The sequence below is a fragment of the Lacerta agilis genome, chromosome 13, assembly GCF_009819535.1.
Source record: "Lacerta agilis isolate rLacAgi1 chromosome 13, rLacAgi1.pri, whole genome shotgun sequence".
Classification (NCBI taxonomy): domain Eukaryota; kingdom Metazoa; phylum Chordata; class Lepidosauria; order Squamata; family Lacertidae; genus Lacerta; species Lacerta agilis.
The window spans coordinates 13,864,424-13,892,417 of NC_046324.1; the positions used below are offsets into that span (position 1 = coordinate 13,864,424).

A 27,994-nucleotide genomic window follows, 5' to 3' on the forward strand; every position below is an offset into this window, starting at 1 on the left:
AAAGGGTCGCGGCCGCCCCTCTGCCTCTCGCTTTTTTGCTGTTCGTTTAGGTTAGGCGTGCTGTGTGTTCCCCCGAGGGGACGGGAGAGTGATCATTCCTGTCGCCAGAGCCGCGGAGAGAGAGCGATGCTGCGCGTCCGGTGCTTGCGAGGAGGGAGCCGGGGGGCCGAAGCCGTGCATTACATCGGGTCCAGGGTAGGTGCGGAGACCCCCCGTGCGCGGCGCGATCTTAGACCCAGAATGACCTGGGCGCTCGGATGGCTCGCTCTGGGCAAGGGGTGGAAAGAACAGTCCGCCAAGGATCGAGGCCGTGCGCTCTATTAATATGGGTGCAACTTTAACAGAAGTATATTTTAAAATATTTTTTCTTAAAAAACTCCTCTCACTTTGCGCCATGATAACGTGCTAGAATTTGGAATGAAAAGGTTTCTCTCTCTTGGGACGGTTTTTAAAAATTAACATTCGACTACTTTCTAGGCTAGGGAAGCCCCCTAAACAGTATTTTAAAACCAGAACTTAATTTGGGAGGAAGAAGGTAGGACATGATTGGGGGGGAAGTGAATCTGTGCATGTGCAGAGTGCATTTCCCTTGCCGCTGGACGCTGCTTGCTCATCAGAGCAGGGCTAACGGAGTAAGAGCGTGACTTCACTGAGGGTTGGAGACGCTCTTATCTTCTCCTTTTCGGAATGGGGCCAGGCTATGATTAACAGCTTCTGTTAATTCTTCTTTCCAGGGACTGGAAGGAGTGTGCGTGTCTTGAGAGAAAAGTGGAATCTGGCAAAAAGTCAGGATTGGGTGTTTGGAATTTCCAATGCAAGCACATTCTTGCTTTTGAAATTTGCATTGGAGAACTACCCTTGCTGAAAATGACTTTTTAAGACCATATATTTAACTTTCAGGTTTAAATGCCTTTAAAAAAAGGAAATGCTTCCATTTTTATAGAACTATTTCCATAACTCAGCTTCTCCAACATTCCATAATTTGGGTGTGTGTGTGTGGTTTAAATTAAAATATTGCTTAGAAGTTTCGGAACCAAATCCAAATTCACTTGAAACTCTTCCCTCCGTCCCATTGCCCAAATTGCTTCCAGCTATTAATTTACTCATTTCTGGCCCTTTGTAGGGTATAAAATATTTTTTTAAAAACCAGATGCTTATGTGTGCATAAAAGAAAAACAAAAAACAGCTTGTGAAGATTTCTTCTTGAGCTGATGATCACATTGCACTAACCTAAACCAAGCTAGTCTCTGCTCACACTGCAATCCTTACAACAGTCATAGTTGCAAGAGTTGGAACTTCATATTCTGTGGAGTTGTGGCATATGGATGGCATATGCAGGGCAGGAGGTGAGAGAGACAGAGGGGCTGCAGGTGTGTTTTAAAGTGGCTGATTGGGCATGGGGTTCGGTACTAGCTGAACAGCATCATGTATGCTACTTTTACAAAAGAATGCATACTTTTTGTGTGCATATATGTACCATTTCACAGTGTCGGGGACTGGAAGCTTTAAAAATGGTCCAAGTGGTGGAAGGGAGTGCTTGTCATACAGGCTTAGTTATATGCTTCTTGGCTGAATCTGAGGAATCTGAATCTGAATTCTGCTCTGGTCAGACCTCACCTGGAATACTGTGTCCAGTTCTGGGCACCACAGTTCAAGAAGGATACTGACAAGCTGGAACGTGTCCAGAAGAGGGCAACCAAAATGGTCAAAGGCCTGGAAACAATGCCTTATGAGGAACGGCTTAGGGAGCTGGGTATGTTTAGCCTGGAGAAGAGAAGGTTAAGGGGTGATATGATAGCCATGTTCAAATATATAAAAGGATGTCATATAGAGGAGGGTGAAAGGTTGTTTTCTGCTGCTCCAGAGAAGCGGACACGGGGCAATGGATTCAAACTACAAGAAAGAAGATTCCACCTAAGCATTAGGAGGAACTTCCTGACAGTGAGAGCTGTTCAGCAGTGGAATTTGCTACCAAGGAGTGTGGTGGAGTCTCCTTCTTTGGAGGTCTTTAAGCAGAGGCTTGACAGCCACCTGTCAGGAATGCTTTGATGGTGTTTCCTGCTTGGCAGGGGGTTGGACTGGATGGCCCTTGTGGTCTCTACCAACTCTATGATTCTATGATTCTAAGTAATACTTTTTGTGGTTGGTTGGTTGGATGGATGGATGGATGAATGATTCCAGTATGAAAGTGTGACCATGTGCTGTATCCAAATACACAAATTTGTGACAAGAGCATTCCCATTACTATGCATGCAGGAGGTGAGAAGGGGCAATGTGTACTGATAAATTGGCGAGAAAACTTACCGGTACCTTTCTCTGGATTGCTAGGTTTCTCACGCAATTACTGCAAACAAGCACCTTGCCTATCCTTAACCAAAGCAACATAATCCCGGTATTATCAACCTTGGGGTCTTAAACTTCAGCTGCAAAATTCAGTGCCCCCCCCCATTCTACATCATAGTTGCGGCACCTCCCAAGTCCCCATCCCCAGTGCAATCGAACTGTTTGTGCTCCCCTAAATCTGTGTCTGATCAACCCCTTTCCATACCGCTTCCTCGTGGCAAAACCTGCATTGCTAAAGAGTAATTTGCTAATTAAGTGCATGTGCTAGAAAGCAAACCTTTATTTCAGCGGTGGTTGTGGGGATCTGTCTTGATTGAAATATGAAGGGGGAAGGATTAAAATATCAAATGGAGCTGTGAAATTGCGGGTGTGGCACAGAGGGTGCTGAAATGGAGAGGGAAAGGTTGGAAAGCCACCCTGAATATATATAATATACAGTAAAGGTTCCGTACCTCCTGGCTGCAACTCAGTGGTACAGAATCTGCTTTGCACACAGATTCAGTCCCTGGCATCTCCAGGTAGAGCTGGGATAGAATCTTGTTTGGCTGCCAATCAACACAGACAATGCTGAGCGAGGTGGACCCAATGGCCTGACAGCTTCCTGTGTTCCTCTGTTGCTTCCTAGACCCCTGTCTTGCCACTGAGAATCATAGAATTGTAGAGCTGGAAGCAGGCCCAACAGACATCTAGCCCAGGCACATCCAATAGGTAGACTGTGATCTTCTACTGGTAGATCACTGGATGTCTGTGGCGGATCACCGGTAGATCAGTGGTTCCCCCAAAGAAGCTCAAGAAGTTTGGCTTCCCTTAAAAAAGCTCAACAACTTTGACCTGAACCCCCCAAAAGGGGGTAGATCACAGCTAGTCTTTAACTCTGTGAGTAGATCACAGTCTCTTGGGAGTTGGCCACCCCGATCTAGTCCAACGCCCTGCAGTGCAGGCATCTCAGCTAGATCATACATGGCAGGTGGCCATCTTGGTAAAGCTGCTTTGGGCACAGTTAGTGGAAAGGCAGGTACTGTATGGACCTTTTTTAATGATGGGTGTTATTTTGTAAATCTGATTTGACTAAGAATGCCCAGTAGGTGATGTGAACACACTCAACTTCCTCTTTCTGCACTTTTGTGTGTAATCTGTTGGGGGCGAGTTAACTGAAGGAAGGCACTGCCTTGTCAGCAGGACATAACTTCAAGTCCTGGAATGTGCACGGTAGCATTGTGGACTATCTCAGAGCATTCCTTCTCAGGCAGGTAAGAAGTTAGCCTCCAACACGTCTTGACTTACCAGGGAGATGTCAAAGTTCAAGGCGCGCCATTCTTCTCAGATTGACACACAGCAGTTGTGTTGACAGCTGTAAGAGATTCTACCCTCTCCTGCCCCAAACTGTCCATGTCTGCTAGTTGTGAAGTTGGCTATGTCAGTGTTTTTCAACCTTTTTTGGGCAAGGGCACACTTGTTTTATGAAAAAAATCACAAGGCACACCACCATTAGAAAATGTTAAAAAATTTAACTCTGTGCCTATATTGACTATATATAAAGTAATTCTCTTGAATAGGAATCAAATAAACACAATTTTCCCCACGGCACACCAGGCAACATCTCGCGGCACACTAGTGTGCTGCGGAACAGTGGTTGAAAAACACTGGGCTATGTATTTCCTGCAGTAAGCAGAGGCGATATGCATCTGAATACCGTTTGCTGGAACATACATTTAGGGAAGCCGCTGTTGTGCTCCTGTCCTGCTGCCTTATACTGAGCTGCCTTATACCGAGTCACTTATCCATCTAGCTCTGTATTGTCTACACTGACTAGCAGCAGCCTTTCAGCATTCCAGACTGGGTTCTCTCCCAGCCCTACCTGGAGATGCTCGGGAATGAACCTGGAATCTTCCGCATGCAAGGGAGATGCTACTTGCACTGGGCTGCAGCCCCTCCTAAAAAGCCCAGTCAAAGGCGACTATGCGGTTACGGCGCTCATCTTGCTTTCAGGCTGAGGGAGCCGTCGTTTGTCCACCAACAGCTTTCCGTGTCATGTGGCTAGCAGGACTAAATCGCTTCTGGTGCAACGGAACACCGTGACAGAAACCAGAGCGCACGGAAACACCCTTTACCTTCCCGCCACAGTGGTACCTATTTATCTACTTGCACTGGCATGCTTTTGGACTGCTAGGTGGGCAGGAGATGGGACAGAGCAATGGGAGCTCACCCCATTGCAGGGATTCGAACTCCAATCGGCAAGCCTAAGAGGTTCAGTGGTTTAGACCATAGCGCCACCCGCATCCCTCCTAATGTCTGGCTGGCTGCAGAATGCAAAACCAGAGAGGAGGTCAGTATGATCTAGCAGAGTTTGTATTTTCCTTAAAGTACAATTACAGCTAGCATATTGGCCACATCTGGTGTGTGCACTTCTTTAAAAAATTATTTATTTACAGGATCCTTTCTCTGGCCCAAGGAGAGGACTCTGCCTATTTATCTCCAAGCAGATGCACTGCTTTCCCTCTTAGGATTGCTTTAGCCCTTATACCCAAAGCCCAGATTTGCGGCAGGTTACTTACTGTAGGACGCGGGTGGCGCTGTGGGTTAAACCACTGAGCCTAGGGTTTGCTGATCAGAAGGTCGGCGGTTTGAATCCCTGCGACGGGGTGAGCTCCTGTTGCTCGGTCCCAGCTCCTGTCCACCTAGCAGTTCGAAAGCACGTCAAAGTGCAACTAGATAAATAGGTACCGTTCCGGCGGGAAGGTAAACAGTGTTTCCGTGCGCTGCTCTGGTTCGCCAGAAGCGGCTTAGTCATGCTGGCCACATGACCCGGAAGCTGTACGCCAGCTCCCTCGGCCAGTAACGCGAGATGAACGCCGCAACCCCAGAGTCGGACACAACTGGACCTAATGGTCAGGGGTCCCTTTACCCTTTACCTTTACTTACTGTAGATGCTGTTGCTGTCTCCTTGTGTTAGTAGAGCCAAGATCTGACCTGGCGGGGGGGGGGGCTTGTGCAGAGCCAGCCCTTTCAATTGTGTGGCTCCCCTTTGCATCTGCCAGTAGGCCTCGCATAGGGAAGGGTTATTTCCCTCCTGCCGCTCCCTCTCTTTTGCTGAGCCAGCAGGCATGCATACCCCTCCCATATTGGGTTGGGGAATGTTGATCATTAACAGTCTGCAACAGGATAGGGCATATTTGCTCATCCGCAGCTTCGCTGTCTATCCTTTCCCAACAGCTGGTGTGGAACAACTGCAACCACCTTCTGTTAAGTGGCTTGGAACGCTCAGCTTTGCAGAGCAGGGAGAAATTGCTCTCAAGCCTGATCCAGTTATGCCAGAGCGTTTTTTGGGGTGTTTAAGCCAACTGTATGTCCCTATGTGTTGTGTCTTGCATGGAGGTAGATGCCCCAGCTTCAGAAAAGTGCCTTCCACTATGTACACACGGCACTGGAGAGCTGGAGCCAGTCATATTCTACATTATGGGTAGGAAGCTAAGCCTCTGCAGGGGCAATGTGGCCCTCCAGGCCTCCTATCTGGCCCTTCCCAGCTGCACCCCGCTCTCCACAGGCAGTGTTAGAAACTCAGATATATAAACTAGGCACCAAATGGCTCCTTAAACCAGGGTTACAGTTGCCAAAACAGAATGCCTGATTGCAATTTTTGGGCCAGGCGGCTCGAAAGTTGTATTTTTCAATGGGACATTTTGGTTCCTGAAATTCATTCTGATTGTGCAGATAAAATATAACAGGTAGAAAATTCTGCAGGATGTGTTGCTAGTGTGTGAAGATAGTCGAGGGAAGTTTTTCATGACTGATGTTTTAATGTATTTTTAATCTTTTGTTGGAAGCCGCCCAGAGTGGCTGGGGAAACCCAGACAGATGGGTGGTGTTATGTATTGAAGTTCTCACCCTAGGCCACTAGGGGTGTGTGTATATAGTTCACTCTGCTGCAGTTTTCACTCAGGTCCGCATATGCAAAAGAAGGATTGTAAAAGGACGTTCAGGGATTGGTTAACTGCAGAAAGTTGTTACTGTTGCTTTGTAGCTGAGTTCTATATAAGCAGGCTGCTGAGGCCTTCAGCTCAGTTCTGTTCCAGCCTGAGAATAAACAAGAGCTGTTTGGAAATCACTGTGTCGTCTGCTGTGTCCACCCACGACTTAACAGGCGGGGTATAAATAAACAAATTATTATTATTATTATTATTATTATTATTATTATTATTATCCCCAGGCATGTACCTCCAGATGGTGGAGACGTTAGGCGGCATTCTGCCCCCCACCGAGCATTTTCACTTGGTTGCAAGTGGCCAAAAACCAGGTGCACAGTGCGCCTGGCAAATTTCAAACTTTGTACACAGGCCCTGGGTTTGCACCCTGCTTGAGTGATTTTGCCTGGCTGGAATCTGTCCTTGAGCTGTGACCAGAGGGATGCAAGAGTGTGTCTAGAAACCAGCCTCGTACAAAAGGTATTATTTGTGGGGTTTTTCCCCTGATCACTATTGCCTCCTTCCAACGCTGACATGTGTCAGTCACCCAGAAGGTTGCTCAGAATGGAACTTGGCCCATGGGCTGCAGGAGTTTCTCCACCCCTTCCTACATGAGACAAGGTGAAGCAGCCTGGATGAAGAGCAGGGCAAGACCACCGTGGCTCTAATCCTCGTGCAGGAAAGGGAGTTCCAGACCAGACCAGACCAGCATTGCTACATAAACGTCAGGGGGGATTGTGCCAGACAATTTCCTGCATGTCTCATGTTATTTGGAACAGACCCTCCAGATGGGTGGGGTATTATTATTATTATTATTATTATTATTATTATTATTATTATTATTATTTTATTCTTCAGGTGTCCCTCTTTTCCAGGGACAGTCCCAGATTTACAAAAGTCGTCCCGGTTTCTGATTTGATCCCGGAATATCCCACTTTCCCTTAGGACATCCCTATATTCATCAGAGAAATGAGTTATCCAGCTCCATAGCCATCTGAAGGCAGACCTGTATAGGGAAGTTTTAAAATGTTTAGTTATGTTTTTATATCTGTTGGAAGCTGCCCAGAGTGGCTGGGGCAGCCCAGTCAGATGGGTGGGGGTAAAAAGAGTAAAACAACAACAACAACAACAACAACAACAACAACAACAACAATGAAATAGGACGTCCCTATTTTCATCGGAGAAATGTTGGAGCGTATGTTGGAAGTATGGGGAGAGCCGTGGCTCGGTAGCAGAGCATCTTTCGTAAAGATCCCTCTCCCCAGTCAGGTGTGTTGTGTCAATATCCTGGCTCGGATACGTTTACAGTAGCAGCTTTTGTTGACTGCTCGCTCCCTGAAATTCTTTCTGCTTGCTGTCCAGTTCATGAAGTGCCAGCTGCTGGCCCCGCTCCACCGAATGTTTTGTTGTGATATAGGGCAGCAGTCGGCATAGTTGCTTCCCTCCCTCGAGCGCTTTGCGTTTACTCTCCCTCTGCAAATAGCCCCAGCGCAGCTGCGCAGGATCTTGCATGCAGCACAGCCCCTCCTGTCGAGCTGCTGAGAGGGTTTGCGGGGCCCCAGAGCAAACCCAAACCAGGTCCTGTGCCTCTGGTCTGGGGGTGTTGGGGGTGGCGGGACTTGTGCACACATCTGTCCCTGCACCTGATTTCACTTACTGTATTTTCAGAAAAAAACAAAAAGTCTCTTGGGGACTATTTTTTGTGGACAATGCTGAGCACAAGAAGGCAGCGATGCTTGAGCTCGTTCCTTTTTCCTGAGCTGGGTTTTCTGAACTGGGTGTTTGTGCTTTGAGGCTCGGGAGTTCTCTTCAAGCACAGGAAAATGAATTGCGCTGTCCAGCGTTAGTCTTCCGATTTTTGTGCAATTACCATGAAGGGCTGAAGGCTTTTAAAAACTGTCTCTGACTGAACGTGCTTTGAAACCTCCCTTCGAATGGGTTCCCTTTCTTTGCTAATCGTAGTTCTGAAGAGCAGCTGGAAGACATGGGGGGGGGGCTTGCAGACGTGCCCTACCCCCCACTTTTACTCATTGTGCATTTAGGTGTATATATCTGAGCACTTGCAATGTTCCTGCTCACAGGAAAAAGAAATCACGATTCTGCACATTGCTGGTGCAAGCAATCTCACACACGAGGAGTTCATTTGCACAGATAATGCACGGATCTGCTTGCAAGTGGGCAAGGCGCTAAATTTCACTTTCTTTTTTAAAAAAAAAGAATCTTGCCATTCAAATACTCGAGGCAAAATAAATGGAGAACCTTTCTTCCCTAGAAGAGAATCATTGTCTTGGCCAGGGGTCAGCAAACTTTTTTTTAGCAGGGAGCTGGTCCACTGTCCCTCAGACCTTGTGGGGGGACGGACTATATTTTGAAAAAAGATATGAATGAATTCCTATGCCCCACAAATAACCCAGAGATACATTTTAGATAAAAGGACACATTCTACTCATGTGAAAACATGCTGATTCCTGGACCATCCGCGGGCTGGATTGAGAAGGCGATTGGGCCGCATCCGGCCCCTGGGCCTTAGTCTGGGGACCCCTGGTCTTGGCTACCGTGAGGATGGAGCCTCTGGGTTGTATGTCGAGATCATGAGGACTAGCCCCTTGGCTCCTCGCTTAGCAGAATGACGTTTAAACAATAAACTAGTCTAAATTAATGAAGTGACTCTCCCCCCCCACTTTTTGTTTTTTCATTAAAGCTTGGACGCGTCTTCACAGGATGGGTGCAGCGAACTTTCCAGAGCACCCACGCAGCTGCAGCCTCCCAGACCACCTGTGCTGTTGCTGATGAAAACAACAAGGCCCCTGACCCTGTTCCCGAGGATTGCCCTGTCTGCTCATACAACGAATGGGACCCGCTTGAGGAAGTCATTGTGGGGAGAGCCGAAAATGCCTGCGTTCCTCCTTTTTCTGTGGAGGTCAAGGTAAACCATTTGCTGTCTCCTTCGCAAGACTTTATATATCCCCTTTGCAGCTTCCCACTTCTGCAAAGGCTGGAGAGGTTTCGCAATAACAGGCTTTTACAATGTCTGTTTTGTTATGAGTACCGAATACTTTTAATAGCATTTGCGGGATTCTTTCTGTCTGGGTGCCTGCCTGCTATACTCTCATCAACTTGTAAATAAAAGTTATTGCAAGGAAAAAAATGGTTTGCTTCCAATTTCGTAGCTCTTAAAAGGAGAATCCTAGGAGAAAAAGGAAGGATTCGAAGGAAAATAGGGCATTGGTGGAAAGAGTAGTGCTATAAAGATCTATATGAGGATATGTGGACTGGTTGATACACACCTATAAGTAAGAGTGAACTATACGGTTGGATATGACAGGAAGTCTGAAGGGATTGGAAAATGGGTTGAAAATGTTATGAGACTTCCCGGGGGGGCAAGTTGTTAGATTGACCCCCAGGCAGGAACGAAGCCTCTGTGGCTTCCTGGCTACTCGAGTCCAGGGGCACATCAGTAATATGTGATTGTTCCCCAGCTTGAAGAACAACACACACAAGCCTTTAAGGCTAAAACCTACTTTATTGTAGATAAAATGCAGAGTATGCCTCTGCGGAGCCAGCTCATATATTCAGAGCTGTCTGCAATACGTCCAGCATCTCTCGAGCCAGAACAGAAAGTAAAGAATACAACAGTACATTACAATAACATCACATGTGTGGGAATGCTGGTATGACCAGTGGTTTTCCCACAGGATGAAAACATGACTCATAGTCATGTTACCTCGCTGCTGAGGCTTTTAGCAGCTCGGCTTGTAATAATATCACAACAGAAAATATTGATATGGGGGTTTCTTTGGGGGGGAGGGGGTGGGCAGTTTCTAATTTTTCTCTTTCTTTTTTTCTTTTTCTTTCTTTCTTTTTTGTTAAAACGGATCTATCTGTACGATATTGTAATTACACAGAAATCAATATAAGATAGAAGTAACAACAAATTAAGTAATCGTATTAGAGTTCAGTAAACTTATTATTTGTATTTTTTATTATTGTCTCTGTATTATTTTTGTAATATGATATACAGTTATTTGTTTATGTAATATGGTATACAGTTATTTGTTTATCTAATGTCGGGTGTATATTATGTACATTTATCTTAATTTCTGTGCATCATTTTTTATTAATCATTTTGTATACGACAAGCAAACAATAAAGTGTTTTTTTTTCAAAAAAATAAATAAAAATAAAATAAAAGGAGGGAATTGCAAGCTCAGCCAGACAGTATATTCTGCATCTAGGGTAGAAGCCTATGTATCATTCATAGATCATAGAATCATAGAGTTGGAAAGGACCACATAGACTATCAAGTCTAACCCCCTACAATGCAGGAATTCTTCTCCCAACATGGGACTCGAACCCATGACCCTGAGTCTCATGCTCTCCTGACTGAACCATCTTCCCTACTCTTGGGTTGCATTCTGATCTCAGTGGGTCAGATCCAGATTAGGTTGAATTTGGGACTAGTTGAAATGAACTGGACAACTTAGCCATGACAAATTGAAGTCCCGTAGACTTCAGTGGGAAGCAAAGTGGTGCTGACTTTGTCTGGTTCCTACCCAATATGCTTCAGAGTTGTTCACGTAGATTATTTAAGTTTGTTTGTTTGTTTATATATATATTGAATTTGTATAGCGCCCTTCATCTGTAGATCTCAGAGTGGTTCACAACGTAAGATTGCAATATAAACAGCACAAAGGACATACAGTGGTACCTTGGTTTTCAAACTTAATCCGTTCCGGAAGTCCCTTCCAAAACCAAAGCATTCCAAAACCAAGGCGCGCTTTCCCATAGAAAGTAATGCAAAATGGATTAATTTGTTCCAGACGTTTAAAAACAACCCCTAAAACAGCAATTTAACATAAATTTTGCTATCTAACGAGACCATTGATCCATAAAATGAAAGCAATAAACAATGTACTGCAGTCACACAATCAATCAACCAATCAATCAGTAGCTGAACTGGGCTCCACACAGTCACAAAAACAAAACAAAAAAGAGCTGCAAAAACAAAAACGCATTTTTTTTAAAGCAAAAACAGACAGACCTCAGCATAACACTCAAAACGGAAGTGTGGCACTCAAATCGGAAGCGTAATACTAAAAACGGGGCATGTTCGGCTTCTGAAAAAAGTTCGCAAACTAGAACACTTACTTCTGGGTTTGCAGTGTTTGGGTTCCAAGTTGTTTGAGTACCAAGGCGTTTGAGAACCAAGGTACCACTGTAATAAAAATAAGAATAAAAACAAACCAATAACCCCACCCTCCAACGCATTGGATGCCAATCAAGGCCTGGTTGAAGAGGAAAGTTTTCTCCTGAAGGTGCCAGGAGAACCTCCCTGGGAAGAGCATTTCCCAAATGGGGAGCCAATGCAGAAAAGGCCTGCTGCCACTTTCCGGACCTGTGATGAAGAGGCACATAAAGAAGAGCCTCAGATGATGATCGCAGGATCCAAGTAGATTCATACGGAGAGAGGCAGTCCTTGAGGAATTACGGTCCTGAGCTGCTTAAGGCTTTACTGGTCAAAACCAGCCCTTTGAATTGGGCCCGGAAACTAATTGGCAGCCGGTTTAGTCAGTGTAATATGCTCAAACCGTTTTGCCCCGGTGAGCAGCTTGGCTGCCAAATTCTGCACCAGCTGAAGTTTCTGAACAGTCTTCAGAGGCAGCCCTATGTATAACACGTTGCGGTAATCTAACCTAGAGGTTAGCAGAGCATAGACAACAGCAGTTAGGCTATCCCTTTGCAGATAGGGACGCAGCTGGGCCACCAGCCAAAGCTAATAGAAGGCACTCAGCGCCATTGAGGCCACCTGAGCCTCAAGTGACAGCAAAGGATCCAGAAGCACCCCCAAGCTGCATACCCGCTCCTTCAGAGGGCGCGTAACGCCACCAAGAGCTGGCAATCTCCCAGCCAACCAGTCTGGGGAGCTGCCACTAGCAGGGCCTCCGTCTTATCTGGATTGAGCTTCAGTTTATTGGCTCTCATCCAGTCCATTTCTGAGGCATTTCTGAGTCCAGCACCTCATAGAATCATAGAATCATAGAGTTGGAAGAGACCACAAGGGCCATCCAGTCCAACCCCCTGCCAAGCAGGAAACACCATCAAAGCATTCCTGACAGATGGCTGTCAAGCCGCTGCTTAAAGACCTCTAAAGAAGGAGACTCCACCACACTCCTTGGCAGAAAATTCCACTGTCGAACGGCTCTTACTGTCAGGAAGTTCTTCCTAATGTTTAGGTGGAATCTTCTTTCTTGTAGTTTGAATCCATTGCTCCATGTCCGCTTCTCTGGAGCAGCAGAAAACAACTGTTCACCCTCCTCTATATGACATCCTTTTATATAAAGGATGTCACACCTGCAGATGTAAAGGAGAAATAGAGATTTGTGTCATCAGCGTATTGTTGACAACATACTCTAAACCTCCGGATAACCCCCTAAGTAAGGGGTGGCCAAGTTCTGTATTCTTGTAGTGGAGCTGGGGGTGGGGTGGGCTATCTACTCTATGCAGCAGTTGGAAAGTGGGGGGCTGAAACTTTATTTCACCCCACAAAATCTCTCCTAGGTGCTCAGTGTCTGTAGTAGTCAGTAGCCTGCATTAGTAAGAGCAGCCTTTCATCAACCTGGTTTCCTTTAGATATTTCGGGGTGCAGTTTCCATTAGCTCTGGCTGACACAAGGAGGACACATGGAAAACTGCCTTTGAGTCAAACCGGGGACGTGCAGTGAAAACTTTGTCAGGATTTTGTTTTAAAAAAACCCACCCTTGGGGCCATCAGATCCGGCACTCGGGCTGCTGGTTGACAAGCCCATATTAATTTTATTATATCATGTTTCTGCACTTACTTTCACAGTTTATTTAGAGAGCAAACCCTAAACACGCTTGCTAAGGAGGAAGGATTACTGAGCACAATGAGAATGACTTTAGAGTCAACATTCATTCAGTTGCGCTGTCAGCCCAGCATTAGCTTCCCAGATCTCGTTTGACATTTGCATGCTGCCAGATGAATCCGGCTGCGAAGAACGCTATCGCCCGCAGGTAGAGAAGTATACCCTGGTAATACTCGAGTGGCTTGACAGTTGTGTCGGCACATGGAAGCGATGCGGTTCAGCAAGTGAAGCAAGAAACCTCTAAGAGACGGAGCTGCTTCACAGGTCAATTTTCGGAGGGGTTGCATACGGTTGCCATATCCTAGAGAGCAAAAAGACGGCAGCCTGAGACTCTGCCAGCCTGAGACGGGGAAAGAGGTGCTGCCACGCCCCGGTGCCTCTTTCCCAGCTCGGGTTGGCAGTCTCTGTGATGTGCAGAGCAGCCTGAGCCCAATCCTTGCCGCGGCCTGATCTTTGCCGTGACGGCATCTCTACAGAGAGAGCCAGTGTGGTGTAGTGGTTAAGAGCAGTAGACTCGTAATCTGGGGAACCGGGTTCGCGTCTCCACTCCTCCACATGCAACTGCTGGGTGACCTTGGGCTAGTCACACTTCTCTGAAGTCTCTCAGCCCCACTCACCTCACAGGGTGTTTGTTGTGGGGGAGGAAGGGAAAGGAGTATGTTAGCCGCTTTGAGACTCCTTCGGGTAGTGAAAAGCAGGATATCAAATCCAAACTCTTCTTCTTCTTCTTCTTCTTCTTCTTCTTCTTCTTCTTCTTCTTCTTCTTCTTCTACACTGCAGAGCTTCTGCTTCCGAGGTACAGTGCCCTCCCCAACATACGCAAGCCCCCCCCAACCCCAGACATTTCCTTTAAAATGTCAAAATCTGCCCAGATGGTCATGTTGGCCCTCCAAAAGGAGGACATGTACAGGTTTTCCCGGACATATGGCAACCCTAGGGTTGCACAATTTAAAATGGAAACAGATGCCCCAAAATATTTGAATTGGATCCAAGAAGTGCATCAGCATTTCCTGTTCAGGGTGAAGTTTTAGTCATGGCATATGCTTCAGCCCTTCGTTTATTAGCATGCACCTCTTTTAGGAATCTCGGTAGAAGGAAAGTCCTCTGTGTGGGTGGGTTTAGCATGGCTGTATGTGTTTTAGTAGAGGAAAATGCTCTCTTTAGCAAGGCTGATTTGATAGGCTGATACTGGAAGATCAGTTCTTAGCATTGCTTGTCAAATATGAATAAATGTCCATGACAGAGAAACTAATGTGCATTTTAATTGCATGCAGCTGACAGAGGGTTTAAATCTGTTGTGAACATGATGAAAACAAACAGAGCATGCATTTGTCAGTAGAATTAGTAATCATCATTATAATCATAGCATTTCTATAGGAACTTGAGGACATTCAAAATGTTTCAAACAATGTTACGGCAAGCGGTATTTGTAGCATGATCAGTATTAATAGTAGTAATAGTTGATTTATATATGGCATGTATATTAAAAGGTGTGTGTGTGTGTGTGTGTGTGCACTGTGGTCTAAACCACTGAGCCTCTTGGGCTTGCCGATCGGAAGGTCGGTAGTTCAAACGCTGCAATGGAGTGAGCTCCTGTTGCTCTCTCCCAGCTCCTGCCAACCTAGCAGTTCGAAAGCATGCCCCAGTGCAAGTAGATAAATAGGAACCGCTGCAGTGGGAAGGTAAACAGCATTTCCATGCACTCTGGTTTCCGTCATGGTGTTCTGTTGTGCCAGAAGCGGTTTAGTCATGCTGGCCACATGATCCAGAAAGCAGTCTGTGGCCAAATGCCAGCTGCCTCGGCCTGAAAGCGAGATGAGCATCACAACCCCAGAGTCGCCTTTGACTGGACTTAACCATCCAGGGGTCCTTTACCTTTACCTTACCTTTGAACAGTATGTACCATACTCTGCCACTTAGGTATGGTCTGTCGTCTTAAATCGTAATTTAAATCGTAAGCCTCATAGGGGCAGCAGGGATCTTCTTTTGAAGGTGGTGTGGTGTCACCATGCTCTGTGAAATGCTGTGTCCATCGAGAGCACTAACATACAGTTAATATCAGAAAACGGTGTTTCCAAGCAGATCCCTATAATCTCGTACTTGTGTGGCTTCTGATAAGAGTCTCCAGGCCCCTGGAATGACACCAAGGGAAGTTTGCGACACAGTTTCCCAACCGGGTTGAGAGGGTAGCAAACCACTATTGTATATTTTATTTTTAAAAGATTGTTTATTATTATTATTATTATTATTATTATTATTATTATTATTATTATTATTTAAAGTGCATTTATCACAGCCTGCAACGAGTGGTTCGACACGTAGGTTACAAATTGCTGAGCTGGCAGTCTCTGAAGGTCATGCTTATGTTACAGGTTTCATTCCAGGCCATTTCTGAGTCTCTAGGACGTGAGTCCTGCTGGCAGAAAATCTCGGGCTGTGTACTGTACATTTGGCCGCCGCTGCAGCAATTCATCTTCTAGCTGTCTAAAGGCCTTCTTAACATTTCCCTACTGAAACTTAAATACAGTCACAGATGTTCACTGTTGGCTGAGCTCACTGGTCTGCTGACCTCTTTTTTGAGCAGCCAGTGGGGGGCGGGGGGGGGCAGGCAGGCGGTATTTATTTATTTTTTTTAAAGCCACATTCACTTATTCATTGACTTGTTCACAGCCTTAATACGTGGCATGTACATATAATGAAATGCGTATGTGCAAAGCTTTGCTTGCGTTTTGTGAAAGGCGGCTGGCTGCAACACTCATTCCACTACTAGCTTACAGGTTTTTTCTGCATGAACATAAGAGGAAGGTGACAGGTGTATTGTATTGGTACTTCTCGCTGCCACATCCCTGAAACCGGAAGTTTGTTTCAGGCATTTTATACCCTGCCTTTGAAGGAAAAAATGACCGTCGGAGGAGCTTACATAAATCAGCACTAATGTGGTTTCTGACTTGAGGCTCATCGTCTAAAAAGTCATGACACGTGAGGAAAAATGAACTGGAGGGAGGAGGAAGAAAGCAGGCTCAAAGAAGAATGTTCAGGTCAGGCACCCCCTTCCCTCAGGCAGCTGACTTAATGGCAGTCACTGCACCCAATTCCTACAAGCCTTAACTAGGGATGTTGAACAATTTTGATGGAAACAGGAGTAGAAATTGCCAATGTAATAATGTTCCTTGAGGTTTTTATATTTTGCTAGAAGAAGCTGAGAGTGGCTGGGGCAACCCAGTCAGATGGGCAGCATATAAATAACAGAGGGGGGAAAGGCTGACACAAGGTTGCCCAGTTAACTTTGTGCTGAATGGGGATTTGAACTCAGGTCTTTCTAGTCTAAGCCCAGGACTCTAACTACTATGGAAAACTGTCTGGCAATCCCTCTTGCTCATCTCAGTGGAATTTCTCCTGCTAGCTGTTGCAGTGGTGCCATGTGATTCAGGTGCCATGTAAATAGCAATAATTTTTAATTTCTTACCCTCACATGGCTTGGTTATGACAATTTAAAATATATTATTATTATTATTATTATTATTATTTACCACCCTATACCCAGAGGTCTCAGGGCGGTTCACAGAATAAAATCCAAATATAAAAACCACAAAATACATAATCAAAATAACAACCCAATAACCCCCACCCCCAAAAATCACATTTCAAAAGGGCATAGGATCATCACAACATTTAAAGTAAGACAATTAACAAACCTAGACAAGAGCCACTCGTTGGAAAGACGATGATCTCAGAAATGTTTGCAGCAGTATTTATTGGCAACCAAATTAGCCAGGTGCCTTTCTGATACAAAGACAAAAATATATCGTGGAATGAAATTAAGAGGGATTTGGAGATGTGGTCAAACTTAAAGTTATCATTGTTGTCCTGAATCTCTGCGGTGAAAATGAATGTATTGCCCAAGATGTTGTTTCTGTTCCAAGTATTGCCTATCATTGATAATGTGAATTGTTTTAAAGAATGGCAAAAGGTATTATCCAAGTTTATCCGGCAGGGGGGGAAACCGAGAATTAAGTTTAAATTATTAACAGATGTTAAAGAAAGAGGTGGTTTCTCCCTGCCAGATCTAAAGTTATATTTTGAAGCAGCAACGTTCTGCTGCCTCAAAGAATGGTTTATGTTGGAGAATACTGATTTGCTAGACTTGGAAGGTTATGATAATATTTTTGGATGGCATGCTTATTTATGGTATGATAAGATAAAGGCCCACAGAGGATTTAAGAATCATATATAGAAAATCATTGTTCAATGTTTGGATCAGATATAAGGATTTGTTAGAAAGGAAAACACCTAGGTGGATTTCTCCATTGGAAGCCAAGGCTCATAAAAAGTTAAATATAGAAACCAAGTGGTTGAAATATAGTGATTTACTGTTGGAAGTTGATGATAAATTTAAATTAAAGCCATGTGAACAACTTAAAGATAAGTTAAATGATTGGTTACAGTATCACCAGATTAACAAAATGTTTAAAGTTGACAATAAAAATACAGGTTTTCAGACAGACAAATCCAGATTGGAAATGGAATTGTTGGATACAAGGAGTAAAAATATTTCTAGAATGTACAATTTATTACTGGAGTGGCATACGAAAGACGAACAAGTGAAATCAGGAATGATTGATTGGGCTAAGGATGTGGGGCACAATATTATGCGTAAAGATTGGGAGAGGTTGTGGAAAAAAGGTTACAAGTTTACTGCATGCACAGCGTTGAGGCAAAATATGATGCACATGATGTATAGATAGTATTTAACCCCTGTAAAACTTGCAAAAATGTATCATACATCAGATAACAAATGTTGGAAGTGTAAAGAGAAAGAAGGAACCTTTTACCATATGTGGTGGACATGCCCCAAGATAAAGGACTTCTGGGAAAGGATTTATAATGAAATGAAAAAGGTGTTGAAAGACACATTTATAAAGAAACCAGAAGCCTTTCTATTGGGGATTACAGGGGAAGAAATTCCCAAACAGGATATTGCTTTCTTTTTGTATGCCACGACAGCAGCAAGCATATTAATCGCCAAGAAATGGAAGAATCAAGAGGATACCTACAGTAGACGAATGGCAAATGAAGATGATAGACTTTATGGAACTTGCCGAGCTGACAGCGTGACTACACGACCAAGAAGAGGAAATGGTGCAGGAAGATTGGAAGAAATTTAGACTCTATTTGAAAAAAATATTGTAATATTTAAATTGTACATTCCATAGGGAAGTTGTTATAAGTTTTCGATAATGATGCTGGAGGTGGATTTTATAAGATAGAATGTTATAAGGAAATGATTATGGATGATTATTAACTTCTGAAACTGCCAATAAGGATTGAAAATTAAATTCAGGAGGAGGACATTGGGTGTAGTCACCCTAAGATGTTAAAGGGAAAATGTTAAGAGTGTATAAGAAATTTGTGTGCTGTTTGTTTTTGTATTTGTTTTGTTTGTAAAATGAATAATTAAAAAAAAAACAAAGACAAAAATAGCTTTGAAATAAGAGTGGGAAGGGAAAAAATAGCTTTGGTTGTTGAGCAGATGTAATACTATTAAAAATAGTTTTAAAAACTTAGAATTACAGAAAATGCAATCAGCTGAATATACAAGTCCTATGAGATTGACATACTGCTGTTTAACTCTTAGTAGATGAATACAGAGTAATTCTTTGCATTGTTAATATGCTGCCGGTTCATGTCTGCTTGCTCTGCTTATTCTTTATTGATTACCAGGCGAATACCTACGAGAAATACTGGGGGTTCTATCAGAAGTATGGAGGCCAGAGTTTCCCCCAGGATCATTTGAAGAAAGCAGTTGCTGAAATTGAAGAGATGTGCAATATTCTGAAAATGGAAGGAGTGATTGTGAGAAGGCCAGAGCCGATTGACTGGTCGACCAAATATAAAACGCCTGACTTTGAGTCCACCGGTAATTGCTCAGTGACTTGCAATGTGCAGAATCGATTTAGTGCATGCCCACATCAAAGCCGTACATGTAAAGCACATGGGAATCCTGGGAACTGTAGTTTAAGGGTGTCGGGAATTGTAGCTCTGTGACAGGTAAGCTGCAGGATTCTTTGGAGGAAGCCATGACTGCTAAAAGTGGTTAAAACGTGCTTAAAATGTACCGTATTTTTCCGTGTACAGTGGTACCTCAGGTTAAGAACTTAATTTGTTCTGGAGGTCCGTTCTTAACATGAAACTGTTCTTAACCTGAGGTACCACTTTAGTTAATGGGGCCTCCTGTTGCCGCCGCACCGCTGGAGCACGATTTCTGTTCTCATCCTGAAGCAAAGTTCTTAACCCGAGGTATTATTTCTGGGTTAGTGGAGTCTGTAACCTGAAGCGTCTGTAACCTGAAGCATCTGTAACCTGAGGTACCACTGTATAAGATGGTTTTTGCAAAAAAAAGAAAAAGGCAAAAATTGGGTGTCATCTTATACATGAACAAGAACAAACTTAGTTGGTCTCTAAGGTGCTACTGGAAGGATTTTTTAATTTTTTATTTTGTTTTGACTATGGCAGACCAACACGGCTACCTACCTGTAAATGGATAGTGAATGCCATCCATGGGGTGTATGTGTGTGCAATTAATTGCAGCAGCAAGCAGGAGATTGGCAGCGGCGACTGGGCAGGTGATTGGTGGCTGCGGCAAGGCCTGCTGGGGATTGGCGGCTGTGGCGAGGAGGGGCAGGCGATTGGCGGCTGCAGCAAGTGGGCGGGTGGGCTGTTGGTGGCGGTGAGTGGGCAGACAATTGGCGGCTGCGGCGAGGTGTGCGATCGGCAGTGGCGGGCAGGGGGGTGAGCGACTGGCGGAAGTGACCTCTCCCACCCCTCAAAAAAGCTAAACAACTTAATTTCTTAATTTTGGGTTAAAAAAAATTAACCCCAAAAAATTACACATGGGGGTGTCTTATATCCGGGAAAATACGGTAACATTGTGGATGGGGACCATGTCTCCGTCTCCTCATGATTTTATACAGTATTGTTTATTCATTATTGATGAGATTTGTTTCCTCTTAAAAAAAAAAAATCGAAGTCCTCGTGACAATTCATAAAGGACGACAGTACCGTTAAGCAACTTAGTGTATTGCTATCTATGGTTTCGCAGGGGCGGAGCAGCCATGATGGATTAAAATGGATGACACGCTGAAATGTTTGTCTGTCCCATGCAAACTGCTTGAACCTGAGTGCACCGTTTTGCTGCTTTTTGATAAAGGCTTGGCACTCTGGTTAGAGCGGCAGAAAATGCAGTCATGACGTCCCCTAAAGAAAGTTGGGTCATAACACATTTTGGCAAACCAACGCTGGTAATCGAGTTGATTTGTTTCGGTTACGTTCAGTAGCCTGTGGTTGTTGTTGTTGTTTTTTGCTTGATGTGTGCAAGCTTTACTCCCTCTTCCACTGGGTTGCTACCGAGCAAAATCGAACCTTGGCTGGGAGCCAGTGTGCAGGATTTGTGCCGGTGTTGATTGGATCCCTGGACCAAACGCCTTGTTCTTTTGGTAGGGATGTACGCAGCCATGCCGAGAGACATTTTGCTGGTCGTTGGGAACGAGATCATTGAAGCTCCGATGGCTTGGCGGGCCCGCTTCTTTGAATACAGAGCGTATCGGCCCATCATCAAAGAGTACTTCCGCCGCGGATCCAAATGGACCACAGCACCAAAGCCCACCATGGCTGATGAACTTTATGACCAGGTATTATTATCCTTTTGGCTTTCAAGCAAGCAAGCAACTATGGTGGCAGGAGCAGGGATACAGTCCTGGTTTTATTGGAGTACATCTCCCATCATCCTTGACCATTGATTGACCATGTTGGCAGGGGCTGATGAGAGCTCAGAACCAACAATAATATCTGCAGGACAACTGGTCTTCCTTGCCTCTGAACTAAGGGTTTGGCCACAGCGTGTCTGCATTGGCAACCCTCCCTGCTAGAACTATCAGCTCTGGAAAATCTTAGGCAGATCAGAGGTTTAGAAATGGCGCCGTGTGATTGCCCCGAGCATTGGGAACAGTCCTAGTGAAGGCCTGTGTGTGTTTTTTCTTTCTGAAACCAGAATTACCCTATCCGCACCGTGGAAGACAGGCACAAGCTGGCTGCACAGGGCAAATTTGTCACAACTGAATTCGAGCCGTGCTTTGATGCTGCAGATTTCATGCGAGCGGGAAGAGACATCTTCGTGCAAAGAAGTCAGGTGAGCAGATCCTCTTTTCCTTTTTTGCAGTATAAATTTTTATAAAAAATTTTCAAATATTTGCACCATAATGATCTTATCAAATATTTACATTGTTTCATAAATTGACTTCCCACCCTTATTTCTGCAGTGTTTATACTCAGGCTGTTTCCCCAGGTGATCCCGGTCGATCGTGGGATCCTTATCGATCGCGGGATTAAAAGAACTGGGGAAGGAATGTATCCGCCCCCCGTCCGCCTCTCTCTGTCCCCCCCATCGCGTCAAGTTGGCAGAGTTTTAGATGAGCGATTCATGTCATTCCCCCTTTAAAAAAAGCTCAACAACTCTGGTCAATCCTCAATGACAATGGGTAGATCACTGCCATTTTTTATTTTTTTTTAATACTGGGAGTAGATCGCAGTCTCTTGGGAGTTGGACGGGGCTGATATATGGCTTACTGTTGTTGCAGATATTTCTTCTGAAACAACTAAAAGTCTAAATCTTGCTCTCAGGTTACTAACTACTTGGGAATTGAGTGGATGCGGAGACACCTTGCGCCGGAATACAGAGTGCACACCATCTCTTTCAAAGACCCCAATCCCATGCACATTGATGCCACATTCAACATCATCGGACCGGGCCTTGTGCTTTCCAACCCAGATCGTCCGTGCAATGAGGTAAGGGATCTTCAGGCAAACAGGGGCAGGAATATAAGATCAGCCCTGTAGGATCTGGCCAAAGACCCATCTATTATTGCTATTGCTATTGCTATTACTATTATTACTATTACTATTATTATTATTGAATTTATATACCGCCCTATACCTGGGAGTCTCAGGGCGGCTCACAGAACAAAATCTAAATCTAAAACCACAAAATATATATGTATGGGCATGCCTTTAGGATGACAGCTTATATTAAAAATCTGACAGTCCCTAATTACCGAAGGCCATTTACAAAAGCCAGACTTAACGTCTTCCCTTCTGCTGTGTTGGACGGCAGATTGAGAGGAGTTCCTTACCAGGATAGACTGTGTTCGTGTGCCCAAGACATTGACTCTGTAAAGCATATTTTGCTGCACTGTGTGAAATTCGAGCAAGCCAGGGCTGAACTGATATTACCCCTGTTAAGACTCTTCCCGGGAAAATCAGAGGCTTACTATGTCAGGTTCCTACTGGAAGACCGGATAAATGATAGAACATTAGCAGTGGCGAAGTTTCTATCGGTGGTGGCAAGAACTAATGATCTCTCTTCCTAAGTCTGTACATAATGCTTATATAACCTGAAGGCGGACTGTCAAAACTGTGTACTGTTTTATAATGAATCGTTGGGTCTCTGGACCGTAATAAAGATTTATATATATAATCAAAATAAAAACAGCAAACCAATAACGCCCGCCCCCATTTTAAAAGGGCATGGGATGTCAATTGGATCAACCAAAGGCATGGTTAGAAAGGAGTGTTTATGCCTGGTGCCTAAAGGTATCTAATGAAGGCGCCAGGCGAACTTCCCTGGGGAGAGCATTGCACAGATGTGGAGCCACTGCGGAGAAGGCCCCGTTCTCGTGTTGCCACCCTCCGGACCTCTCGAGAAGGAGGCACACGAAGGAGGGCCTCAGAAGGTGATCTCAGGGTCCGGGTAGGTTCATATGGAAAGAGGCGGTCCTTGAGGTATTGAGGTCCTGAGCCGTTTACGGCTTTATAGTTCAAAACCAGCACTTAGAATTGGACCTGGAAACTAAATGGTAGCCAGTGCAGTTGGACCAGGATCGGTGCAATATGCTCAAACCGTCTTGCTCCAGTGAGCAACCTGGCCGCTGAATTCTGCACCAGCTGAAGTTTCCGAACCGTCTTCAGCAGCAGCCCTATGTATATTGCACTGCATTAATCTAGTCCAGTATCCTGTTCTCACAGGGGTCAACCAGATACCCACGGGAAAGCAGGACCCCCAAGCGCAAGAGCGCCCCCCCCTGCAGCTTCCATCCCTGCTTTCTTTGGGAGCAATTTCTGGTGTACTTCTAGGCCCCTTCCCTGCAGCGCTAGCTCATTATGTGCAGGGAGTTTGATGCGGGACAATATTCAAACATCCTGCTCACCCACCTCCATTCTTGAAGTGGTAGAGTCCTTCCAGAAGAACGGAAGAGCCCTGTTGAATCAGACCCAAAGGCCAGTCTAGCCCAGTTTAGGCCCACAGGTGCTTTTGGGAAGCTCGCAAGCCGAGACTTTTCTGAACCCTTTGAACAAGTCGCTAGGTTTCTCGCCAGCTGTTGTTAACTAAGCCAAACATTACTTAAGCCCTTGTTTTTGCAGCTGACCTTGGGCAATGGCGTGCAAAGGTTGTGATTCCTGTGTGTGTGTGTGTGTGTGTGTGTGGGCTCTTCCTTGGACTCTTGATCTGTTTTTACTCCAGCTAACGAAAGGACTGTAGTAGACTGCTTCAGTTAGCAGAACTATTGCTCCGTTTGTTACCCTGCAGCTTCCTTGGGCAGAAAGATTTACGTATAAGCTAAACAAGCTATAGTTTAGGGCCCCACTCTCTTGAGCCACCCCCCCCCCAAAAAAAAAATAAAGGAAAAGAAAACTGGATATACATTTCCAAAATAAAAGATAAAAAAACCTACATACAGCAACAGTGTTTTGTGTTGTGGAGGCTCCTATGATGTAAGTAATGGGCCCCGCCTGCTAGCCTGCTTCCTAAAATATCACTGGTTTGCTATTATTATTTAATGTTATAGCAAGTTTCTAGAGACCAGATTATGAGTCTTTGTAAATTGTGTTTCTAAAGGAACTTTTGTTATTGCCAAATGCCAATGTGTTTGCATTATTAAGTTTGCTACGAATAAAAAAATCATTTTAATTTAGAGCTTAATAATTATTTCACTATCAATATACTTCTTCTTAATTGTATTTCAGTTCAACAATTACTTTGATAAAATACATATTTTGTCATGTGCAAATGGCTTTAGATACCTATTAGGTCCATAAATTACCGTGTAGCATATATTCAACACGAAAAAAACAGCGGCAATTTGTTGTTGACAAAGGGCCCCATTATCTTCAGTAGCTTAGGGCCTCATCAAACCTAAATCTGGCCCTGCATGTAGCCTACGGGGAATACGTTTTATCTACATGAGAGGAATGGCCTACAAAAGCTGGCATGAGTTCTATAGGGGAAGAAATTAGTGTGTAAAATATCTTGTCTGGTGGGGGTGCTAGAATCATCTGACGGGCCTCTGTGGGAAGGAAAATAATGGACAAGATGGACCTTGGGTCTGCTCCAGGATGGCTCTTGATCTTCCTTTGCAGTGGGTGGCCAAAGGAGGATGTGGAGTGTTTTCTAGGGTGCTATCTGCACTATAATTTAAAGCAGTACAATACCGCTTTATACAGTCATGGCTTCTGTGGCAACCTTCCTTAGTAAAGATGGGAGTAAGGTAACATGACCGGATTTTGGGGTGGTTTTAAAATTTAGACTCTCCCTGTCTAAATTTTTAGAGGTCTGCATGTCTAGCCCTGCACTGATTGCGTGTCAGTTGCAAAGTACAAAGTATAATATCATTGCATGTGAAATATAATACTGTATATTGAAACTGGATCCCATCGGATGGTAAATGCAGACCGCAAACATTTTAAGAATACTTGAACGATTGGAAAATAGTAGACACCAGAATTTGGAAAGGAAAACTACAAGGATATATTGTCAGCACAATAAATTTATCTCCAGACTGAGATTGCATTGACATGGCAGTTTATTCCATTTTCACAAAATGTTTCCCTAACTGATAATTTCCACATTATATTCCAGCTTTCACACAATGTAAAAGTTATTGTTATCTGGAGTTATTGTGCTATATAGTAAATTAGTAAAACTTACTTGCAAATGGATTTTTTTCTGGAAGCACGTAACATAGAGTTGACTGCTAAACTTGAACTATATTTCACTATAGTTACAGAAGAGGCTTTTATGATGCGTGAAAGCTCAAATATAATGTGGAACTTAGCAGTTTGGGAAAAGATTGAAAATGGCACGAACTGCCATGAAAAAAGGGTGCTTGGTGTCTTTCTTTGATGTACAAGTAGAGAGCCCTCTTTTGGTGAAAACTAAGCAATGCAACTTCTGCAAACAATACTGCATTTTTCTATTACCTTGGGGCCAAACTAGATTCTATGCAGAATGCATATTTTCATTTTAGCATGCATGCATGTTAACATGCAAATGCCAAGGGTAGCAATGGCAATCCTAATAAGGATTGTAGGAGGCAAGGTCACGGGTTTGATCCCTGTATGGGTGCACATTCCTGAATTGTAATGGTTTGGACTAGATTATCAATGGAGTCGCTTCCAACTCTATGATTCTTAACCCTTTCCTCTCCTTCTGTGATCCTGCAAGACACACCCTCTTCTGTGGGTGCTTGTTTGCATTGGGAATAAATCCCACAATGTTTATTTTTTTTAATCTCCAATTTGAATCTCTATTTCTTTTAGATCGATCTCTTCAAGAACGCAGGCTGGACAGTGGTTCACCCTCCATTGCCCCTGATCCCTGATGGTATGTTTAGCTTATTCCCAATTTTGAATAAAAAGTCGTGCAAAGCAGAAGTCCCAGACTTCATCGACCCAATGGGCAGCCAGGAGCGCTAAATGTATTTTCCTGTTTATATTTGCATCCAGACCACCCACTGTGGATGTCCTCTAAATGGCTCTCCATGAATGTCCTGATGCTGGATGAAAAACGTGTGATGGTCGATGCCAACGAAACTGCAATCCATAAGCTGTTTGAAAGTCTCGGTGGGTCAAAATGTTTAGGGATGTGTATAGATGCCAGGAGAAGTTATATTTATTAGATATTATCCTTCCTTCCTTCCTCATGCTTGTGAGTTCAGCAGAATGCATCCCTTTGCAGCTTAAAAGGGAAGCTTAGATAGGTTTGTTTTAGCCTTTTAATTTAAGTAATCCAGGATGCTTTAAGGAAGACTGGATTCTCCTGGTAGTTCCCATGTTCTACCCCCTGAAAACAACAATCACCTATTGTAAAAAGGAAAAAAGAACGAAAAGAAAGAAAACAGTCTTGCAAAAAGTAAAAAAAATGACATTTACTCACTCAGTATTCCCCGTTGAAGAATAGCAGAGTAACAGCAGCTTTGTTCAAGCAGGCTTAAAATGGTGACCCAGTTACAAATCCATACTTTAGTCTAATTTAAAATGGAGTCGGTGTGGCTAGAGGTACTACTGTATGCACCAAACACTCTATCACACTGCACTGTGTTGTAAAGATAAAAAAGTAAAGGACCCCTGGACAGTTAAGTCCAGTCAAAGGCGACTATGGGGTTGCGGCGCTCATCTCGCTTTCAGAGATGAGCCGGTGTTTGTCCACAGACAGCTTTCTGAGTCATGCCTTCCCCTAATGTGTAAGTCTACTTTTGACAATAATGAGTTAATTCCTCGCTCTGGGCATTCCTAGCCTGACAGCGCTGTGACACTCATTATTTTATTAATGAAATTTCTACCCCACTCCTCACAATCTCATTTTGCTGCATTCACTGGGGGATATCCAACATAATTAAACTATTGAATTCAGTGGGTCTAAGTAAAATAATAATAATAATAATAATAATAATAATAATAATAATAATAATTTATTATTTATACCCCGCCCATCTGGCCGGGTCTCCCCAGCCACTCTGGGCGGCCTCCAACAAATACCAAAATACAATACAAGTCACAGTTTAAAAACTTCCCTAAACAGGGCTGCCTTTAGGTATTTTCTGAATGTCAGGTAGTTGTTTATTCCCTTGACTTCTGATGGGAGGGCGTTCCACAGGGCGGGCGCCACTACCGAGAAGGCCCTCTGCCTGGTTCCCTGTAGTTTTGCTTCTTGCAGTGAGGGAACCGACAGAAGGCCCTCAGCGCTGGATCTCAGGTAAAGGACCCCTGGACGTTTAAGTCCAGTCAAAGGCGACTCTGGGGTTGCGACGCTCATCTCGCTCTCAGGCCAAGGGAGCCGGTGTTGGTCCACAGACAGCTTTCCGGTTCATGTGGCCAGCAGGACTAAACCACTTCTGGCACAATGGGACACTGTGACAGAAGCCAGAGCACACAGAAATCCTGTTTCCCTTCCTGCCGCAGTGGTACCTATTTATCTACTTGCGCTGGCATGCTTTCAAACAGCTAGGTTGGCAGGAGCTGGGTCAAAGCAACAGGATCTCACTCCGTTGTGAGGATTTGAACTGCTAACCTTCTGCTCGGCAAGCCCAAGAAGCTCAGTGGTTTAGACCACAGAGCCACCCGCGTCGCCTGTGTTGTAAATGGAGGAGGAGCTGGCCATGGTACCAGACATGCTTGCACAGCTCCCCGTAACCCTGTGTGTAAATCTGAGTCAACCTTCACCAAAGGGTCTTGCTTTGCTTTCTTCTGCCCTGCAGGCATTTCGACAGTCAAAGTGAACATCCGCCATGCCAATTCCTTGGGAGGAGGCTTCCACTGCTGGACCTGCGACATCCGCCGTCGTGGTACCCTGAAGTCTTACTTTGATTAGGCAGGGTGCATGCAGCTTTGCGAAGCTGCACGCGGTTAAGTTTGCATGAGCTAGGCGTAGGCAAATGAAGAAGAGGAGATCGGTTTCATCTTTCTGCTTTGAAAGGGT

At 44.4% G+C, this 27,994-nt stretch overlaps 1 protein-coding gene across 1 annotated transcript; it reads left to right on the forward strand.

Annotated features, from left to right (window-relative positions):
- Nucleotides 1-23: 23 nt before the first annotated feature.
- On the forward strand, nt 24-27,985 carry GATM (glycine amidinotransferase). The gene is made up of 9 exons (XM_033167574.1): nt 24-195; nt 9,007-9,231; nt 18,910-19,105; nt 20,686-20,876; nt 21,236-21,373; nt 21,865-22,029; nt 25,837-25,900; nt 26,023-26,139; nt 27,774-27,985. The coding sequence occupies exons 1-9, from the start codon at nt 127-129 to the stop codon at nt 27,884-27,886; spliced, it is 1,278 nt and encodes a 425-aa protein (XP_033023465.1). The 5' UTR covers nt 24-126; the 3' UTR covers nt 27,887-27,985.
- Nucleotides 27,986-27,994: the final 9 nt, after the last annotated feature.